The sequence below is a fragment of the Galeopterus variegatus genome, unplaced genomic scaffold, assembly GCF_000696425.1.
Source record: "Galeopterus variegatus unplaced genomic scaffold, G_variegatus-3.0.2 Scaffold17597, whole genome shotgun sequence".
In the NCBI taxonomy this organism is placed as follows: Eukaryota; Metazoa; Chordata; class Mammalia; order Dermoptera; family Cynocephalidae; genus Galeopterus; species Galeopterus variegatus.
In genome coordinates this window covers 9,797-17,679 of record NW_007743708.1, presented here as the reverse complement: position 1 = coordinate 17,679, position 7,883 = coordinate 9,797, and the positions used below count along the sequence as shown (strand labels likewise).

Genomic DNA, 7,883 nt, shown 5'->3' with positions numbered 1-7,883 from the left:
GAATTCCCCATTATTCCCTTCAGAAGCAGCCCTGGGCAAGTGGCGATACCAATCATGTTGGTGCCCAGGGGTCTAGAACTCAGGCCAGCACTGGGTTGGAATTCACCACTGATTTATGGGATGGACCATACATTTATACTGACCAAGCTCCTAGACTTACGGCCCCTGGACATGTCCCACATTTAAGTCAGCACCAAGAGCACAGCCTTGCTTCTCTGTACATAGATCTCCCAGTTTTCCTGTTTGTTCATAGCAAAGGTTCATTTTTTAAAAGCTGAGAAAGCTACATGCGGAACCGTAATTACAAACACCTTTTGAGGATCCATGCCACTGTGAGGCCATGTTAACTTCAAAGTCTTTGGCTATTCTCCCCATTAATATTTTTAATACATACAAGAAATTCCACGCCATCGGAAGCTGTTCCCCAAAAGCATCAAGATTCTCATCATCTGAGCTTTACCAGTCAAAATGGACCCTCAAGGCATGCTTTCTAACCGGGATGGCCAGAGCAGAGGCCAAGTGACCCTCGGGGTGGAACCCCCTCCTCCATGGCAAGAGCTCACATTCCAAACAAACACTAACTCCAACAGAGGTTTCAAATGTCTCAGCGTCTTTGGATTTCATTGATAGGAAATGAACAAAGTATAAGATTAAGTGTCTAACTGGACACATAAGATTTCTGAGAGATACACCCACCAATCAATATATGGCAGGAGAGGCATTTTTCTTGGCACTGGCTCTGTGTCGTGGTTAAGCACATGCAGGACCACCTGGATGTGATCCGTGCAGCTCTGTATTAAAGTTCAACCAATGTGGGAGGGGAGAGGGTCAAGGACCTCACGCTCTTCCCAGGACTGAGGGTCCACAGACTATGCATCTGTCCAGGGGGTGCGTGTTACAGCCCAGGAAGACCCACAGCTCGGGGAACTCCTCCTCACTTCGGGGGGGCTCTTCACTCATTGTCGTCTGGGATTTCCCGGAGCCCTTGGCTGTGGCGAGTTCGCCCGCTGATTTCCAGCAGGGCCTGGGCCTCGGGGTCCGTGTCGAGGATGCTCTTGCTGCTCTTGGCCTTGGGGAGAACCGCAGAAGGACAGGTGTGATCGATGGCATGCACAGAGATGAGTGGCTCCCAATAACCAAGAACAAGCAGAAAAGGGGGTGGGCTCCAGTCCCCTCTGAGGCCCCTCCCGCCCTGGGATTCAACCACTGGGAGCTTATGGGGTGTTGTAGGAGGCCTAAAGACGACTCACAGAACCCAGAACCCAGGAACTGGGAGGAAGCCCAGCCCCTGCTCCCCCTGCAGACAGACAGGGAGAGCCAAGGGTCCCCCACCCCGGCTAAGTTCACAGCTTGGGCGGGTCCCCGCTTCCCAGGGCCATTCTTCTCAACCACCGTGAATCCCAGACAAGACTTCCAGCTGTGCACCTACCCGTATCCCCCAAGGCCAGCAGCAGCTGCCAGAAACAAATCTGGAATAAACTCTCTCCAGCCAGAGGAGTAAGAGGGGTAAAGCCAAGTAAACGGAGAGAGGCCTCTGCACTCAAGGTCCCCACCAGGTCGCAGAAGCCACGTTCCACTCACCAGCTGCGCCTCGGGGACGTCCCCGACCGCCCACACCTCCATCCTGTCAAACTGGAAGTTCTCCTGGGCGGACAGCTGCGGGCTGTTGTACGTGGTACACGTGGGCTTGGCTTTGCTGTGTCCTTTCCCAAAATCGACATCCACCCAGAGCCCAAAGTACTCGTGCTGGCCTCCCATGCCCTGCGAAGGAGGCAGCAGAGGATGGCATCATAGCCGCTCCCAGCCCACAACATCCCACATGCCAGGCTGCCCCTTGTCCGCCCAAGGCAGGGGCAGATGAGCGGTGAGTGCGATTTCCTTTCCTCCTTGACTGTGAAATGCAGATGCTGCAACTCACTTGTCCAGTTCCAAGTTGCTAGAACAGTCCCTGATTCCCCAGTGCACACCCCCAGCTCTTTCTCAAGAGGCTGTGCTGGCCACAAGCACAAGTGACAGCAGAGAATAAAATAAAAACACAGACCACCGGGTACAGACACCCGTGGAAACGGAGAGGTGAGCACAGAAGCTGATGCTGCAAACCCCTGGGTCTGGGCCTCGTGCCCCACCTGTTTCCAGGCAGGGACCGTCATCCATACATAGAAAGGAAACTAAGCTTAGGGCAACTCAAACCCCCATTCTTTCCAGCACATGGTCTCACTGCTCGGCTCTAAGCTGGTGGCCGATGAGAACGGGACAGCTTCTCAACCTCATTCCCTGACAACCTTCTCTCGCCGCCCCCCACATTGCCCCCACCCCCCACCCCCCATGCCAGGTGTGAGGCAGGCAGCGATGCCTAGTGACAGGCCTGGCACCAACACCGTCTCAAGCCACAAAGGCCACAAACAGATCACCTGAGAGGCAGGAAAGTGGTCTGCATTCACCACATGCATGCACACCATTGAAAAGCCGCAGGGAGGCTTCGTCCTTCCCTAAGGGAAATCCTGTCCTAGCTGCCGCTGCTCCCAGCACTGAGAAGGGGGCAGAAGGAGCTGGACGTGTCACGTACATGCAGCTAGACCCCCCGCAGCTCCCCCATCTGTGGAGGGGCCGAGCATTAGGACCGACTCCAGCGCAGAATCCTCTCCAGGCCCTTACCAGTCCATTTGGGATCGTCTGCTGTCCATGGTTCAAGTACATGTAGTGGTCGTTGTAGCCTGTGTGCATGTACACCGCCATGCTGGGGGAGATGGAGAACAGGAAGCATCTGTCATCCCCTGAAAGTGGCCAGAGAGCAAAACAAACACGGTCACCATGTCAGAGCTGGGCACAAAGACAGCAGGAAACATGAGGGAGCTTTGGCTGAGACGACAGCGCAGCAAGACCTTCCTGCCATCTCCAGGTATGCCCTAAACTCCTGACATCTGGAAGTCAGCAGCCTGGGGATCAGGACAGGTCCCAGACCCCATGCAGGACAAGCCTGACAGCTGCCCAGGGGCCAGGGTGGATGAGCTGGAGGTTTGGGATTAGGATGACAGCTGGTAAGGAATATGACCTCTGTTTCAGGACATCTTTTAGCTCTGGCCAGGAAAAGCAGAGATCAGAACTCTGCCCACTGTTTGCCTGCCAAGCACATCAAAATTGGAAAAAGCAGGTCTCCCTTTAACTCATGAGGAAGGGGAGAGTTCCCACCTGAAAGAATGCACCATGCAAGAGAGAGAAAACCTGAGGGTGCAGAGCTGCCCACAGGGCACGACCTGCTGGGAAGGGAAGAGAGCTGGGCACACGTGCCGCTAAAAGAAAACTACTGGTCAAAACTCTGGAAATGGGCAGGGTCCCAAGTCTCTGAGCCCCTCATTCCATAAGCACACTCAGCACTGGGGGTGGGTGGGTGTGGAGATGAGCCCATGCCTCACCCTCAGGGAGCCCCAGTGAGGGAGTCATGGGAGAGGCGCTCCCCACAGCGTCTGCCTGCCTCAATATTGATGTTGTGAAGGTCACATGACTGCCAAAATAAGCCGTGGAGGCCTGCAGAGGAGCTTTTTGGGGGGCTTCTGTTAGGTGGGAAGGAAGTCCTGAGAAGCAGACTGGGAGCACGAACATGGAGGACAGACGTGAAGGGGATCTGAGGGCTGAGGGCCTCAGGGGAAGGAGGATGCTCTGCAGAGAACAGCTGAAGCACACCCGTGGCCTTCAGGCCTCACAGGCCTGTGGGGTGGCCTCTGTGGCCAGGGTCGGGGAGGCTCCTGGAAGCGGCACATCAGCCAGACTCCCAGGTCAGGAGGGACATCCTGAGACAGAGCTGGCTGGGATGAGAGCCACTCATGGAAGACAGACCCTGTGCAAGGACAGCAGGGGCCCTCTAGTCCCACCGGAGGGTTTGTGTCAGGAGGGGGAAGAAGGGCGATTAGGCCAGAAGGTCAACTAGAACTGCACACTGGAGGGGCTTTACTCCCAACAAGAGTCCCTGGTCTGCTTCATTGGTTTGGGCAGGTTTAGATAAGAACTGCCAGGGCACACCCTACTGCACCCCACCCCTGCACTGGCCTTTGGAGAAGCATCACTGTGCTGTGCAATCCTGGCCCAGATGCCAAGCAAGGTGACAGAGACACAGAGAGCAAACCCCTCAGCTGTGATGGGCCCACATTCTGGTCAGCCTCGGGTCTGTTCTCAGTGGGGAAGGCCATGGAGGGGAAACATTACTCGCTAGGATACAGGGGCAAGGTTACCTGCAAAAAAATGTCAAGCCAATAGTGGGGGCTCCTTATCTAATTCTCATAGTAGCGACACCCAGCCATTCAGTGACCACCACCCAGCACTAAACAGCTGACGAGCTATCTGCCCATACAGTGCAGTTCATGTCATTATGGGAGGTAAGCATCAGGCCAAGGGCCAGTGCTGGGACTTGAAATCCTACTGCTCAATCCGAAGCCTCAGATCTTTTCAGCCACAGCACAGAAAACAAGAAAAAGTGAAGTGATGCCCATGGCTGTTACATCGCTTAGTGCCTCAGAGCTTAGAGTTATCATCTCCAGGACCGACAGACAGAACACTCTGAACCTGACCCAAAGCCCAGGGATCTGCGCCACCGTGGTGCAAGGCTGCCCTCTGCTGGAATTTCCTCCTCATGTCTCAGAACAGAAGGAGCTCAAGTTTGAAAACTTGGGCATTGTATCTTTCCACTATCCTTCAGGAAGATTAAATCTGCTTGTTAATAAAACATGAAGACTCAGCAGAGTCAACTTGAAGTTAATATTAAAGGAGCTGGAGGAAGCAGAAGTTTTACCTATAATGATTCTTAGGATTTTTTCATATCCCAAAGCAGAGAGCCTCCAGCTGCACAGTGAGACAGGGCTACCGGTAATTTCCCCACAGCCTCGAGGCCAGGCTGGCAGGGGAAGGTGCCCCATTCCGGTGACACTGTGGCAGGGAGACATGGGGGTGCAGAAAAGAGCTCACGCAGTAGACTTGGGGCCACTATCCCTGAAAGGCTGCTTGCAAGGTCGGCTCTTGGCTGGTGTCTGGGAACTTGAATTTGGGAGGTTCCTGCCACTCTCTAGCTGGTTCGAACAGCTCACTACATCTACGCTGTGCAAAAAGGCATGGCTTGTGCCAAGCACCCACTTTCCTCCTGGGAGTCAGAAATTCTGGTACATCACTCAGAGGGGCCTCTCTGGTCAGCCTCCAATAAAAACTCTAGGCACTGAGTCTCTTGTGGGCTTCCCTGGTAGAGAATATCTCATATGTGTTGTCACAGCTCATTGCTGGGGGAATTAAGTACATCCTCTGTGACTCCACTGGGAGAGGACCCATGGATGCTTGTGCCCGGTTTCCCTGGACTTCAACCACGCACCTTTTCCCTGGGCCGACTTTGCGTCCTTTCCCAAATAATAATAAATCATAGCTAACAAATCATAATAAATCATAGCTAATAAATCATAGCTGTGAGGGCAACTATACGCTGAGTTTGTGAGTCCTTCTATGAATCACTGATGTGTGGGTGGTCTTGGGGACCCCCATCACAGTGGGGAAGGACTTGGGAGCAGCAACTGTTTTAAAGATCTGGAACATTCTGAAACCTAGAAATAAATCAAATCCTAGAAACAAGAGGATCTCAGGAATAGAGGTACCCAACCCTTCACCTAATGATTTCTTCCAACCATCCCAGGCAAATGGCCACCCAGCCTCTGCTAAAAGCCCTCCAGGAATGGCAGCTCTCCACCGGACAGTTCCCCCGTGGCCTCCAGAAGCTCTGCCTACTGGAGGGAAGAGAGCAGCAATTCCAGTGACGTGTGGTCAGATAGAGGACACATGGAAGTACATGGCCTTTGCATGGTTAAGGAGGCTTCCTGGAGGAGGTGACCCTGGGCTGAGTCCCAACAAGGAGCTGAGTGTGCAGACAGGTGGCAGAGCAGAAAGAGCAGTGTGTGCCAAGCCCCGTCAATGAGAGAGTTGGGCCTGTTCTGGAAACTGCAGGTAGTTCAGTAACACTGAGCTCAGAGCACAAAGGGACAGGAGTGGGTAGTGAGGCCAGAGCCCCGGACCCTTTTGCCATGACATAAGGTGCACTGCCCTGAGGGCAGGGGGGTCTGCTCGAGGGTTCCTGGGAGGTGAGCAGCATGTCAGATTTGCCAGGGTGAGGCTGACAGCAGAGGCCAGGCAGAAGGTGGTAGAGGCCAGGCAGAAGCTGGCAGCGGTAAGGCCACTGAGAGAAAGAGACAGAGGAGAGAGATGGGAGGGCCGCAGGCAGAATCCAGTGAGCTGGTGTCCCACAGGGCCACGAGGCCTTTCTCCCCTGTCTCTCGCATCTCAGGATCATGGGAGGTCCCCGGATCCTCCCGTTCCACTGAGCCGGCCTAAGGAAGGACTCACTGGGAGGACCCCTCCCCAGAACACCAACAGCCAGGCTGCTCTGTTCAGCTCACAGCCGTGAAGCTGGGGCTCATCTGGTCTCTGTTAGAGCCGTGACGGCCCTCCATGTCACAGCCACCGGCCCCCGAGGAGCCCTACTAAGAGCATGGGGATGTGCCAGGGAAAACACGACGATTCAAATCCTGGTGACAGCAGGCTCACCTCTGAGTACAGAGAGCAGCCCACCACCCGGGAAATGAGCTTTGTAAACATTTTTAAAGGACCATTTTTATCAGAGAAATCAGAAAACAGGAAAACTACAGCAGAAAAGAAAGGCAAAGGCAGAAAAGCAAGCATGCATAGAGCAGGCCAGGAAGGAGGGCAGCTGCTCATGGTAAGAGAGAGGTCTGAACTGGAAGCAGCAACGCCTCCTGGTCCCTCCAAGGCATCCACAGCCAACTTCTCCCATGACCTGTATACCTGGTGCCGCTTAATAACGCTGGGCCTGACCCAAAGGCTGGGCATGACCAGGCCTGTCTGCTACTGTTCCCTGTTGCCAGGATCAAAAAAGACATCCGTGATGTGTTAAGCCTCCATAAAGCAGCATCACATGTGACTATCACCCTGATCATGTCCAGAAAACGCCTGGAGGAGATGGCAGGACATTTCTAATTCCTCTGTCCTCTGTCTCACCAGCACTATGCTACCTTGGGGGTTTGGGTCGCCGAGTCCTACCTTGAAACTGAGGCTTGACCTCCCAGGAGCTGGAGGCAAACCCCCCGAACACATGGCCATCGTGGTCCTCAAGGAGGGCCACGCAGGGCCCCCGATGGGTGATGCGTCCGCAGAGCTGGGAGAAGCTGTGCCCATGGAGCTCGGACGAGAAGAGAAGACGCCAGCGGTGCTGCCACTCCCTGGGCAGGTGGGAGTCCAAGTAGATGACTGACAGGACGTCCAGGAGGCTCTCAAACTCCCTCCCCTGGTCCACCTGGCGCTCTGGGACCAGGCTGGCCAGGTCGAGGGACGAGCACAGGACGAGCAAACCTTTGTGGATGACCACACTCAGAAACGTGGCCACGTGGGGGGACCTGAACACCCAGTCCTCGATCGTGGCTCGGTCACAGTCACAGTCCAGCCATTGAGGCCCCAGAAGCCTCTCGCCACCTGAGGGACGGGACAGTCAATATCATCACTTTATAGCTACTATCTAAACCTGCACTTGCCAGTACAAGAGCCACGAGCCACCCATGGCCATTGAGCACTTGCAATGTGGCTCATCTGTGTTGAGATGTGCTGTTAAGTAAAATATACACCTGGTTTGAAAGACCTAGTATAAAAAAAAAATGTAAAATATCTCAATAATTTTTTTACATTGATCACATGTTAAAATTTTACTTTGGACATATTCTTATAATTAATTTCACTTGTTTCTTTTTACTATTTTTTTTTTCCTTTTTGTCTTTTTTCGTGTCCGGCAACGGATCGCAACCCTCAGTGTCGCGCCCGTACCGGACCAGGACCGGCAACGGGATCGC

At 54.0% G+C, this 7,883-nt stretch overlaps 1 protein-coding gene across 1 annotated transcript in view; it reads right to left on the bottom strand.

Annotated features, from left to right (window-relative positions):
• Nucleotides 1-23: 23 nt before the first annotated feature.
• LOC103582726 (TLD domain-containing protein 1-like) overlaps nt 24-7,883 on the bottom strand; it is an 11,205-nt gene continuing 3,345 nt past the window's right edge. Inside the window, exons 3-6 of the mRNA XM_008564247.1 lie at nt 7,084-7,512; nt 2,656-2,774; nt 1,582-1,761; nt 24-1,069 (exon numbers count right to left, since the gene is read on the bottom strand). Of these exons, the coding sequence (XP_008562469.1) occupies nt 953-1,069; nt 1,582-1,761; nt 2,656-2,774; nt 7,084-7,512 (845 nt within the window). The 3' untranslated portion in view covers nt 24-952. The remainder of the gene's footprint in view (nt 1,070-1,581; nt 1,762-2,655; nt 2,775-7,083; nt 7,513-7,883) is intronic.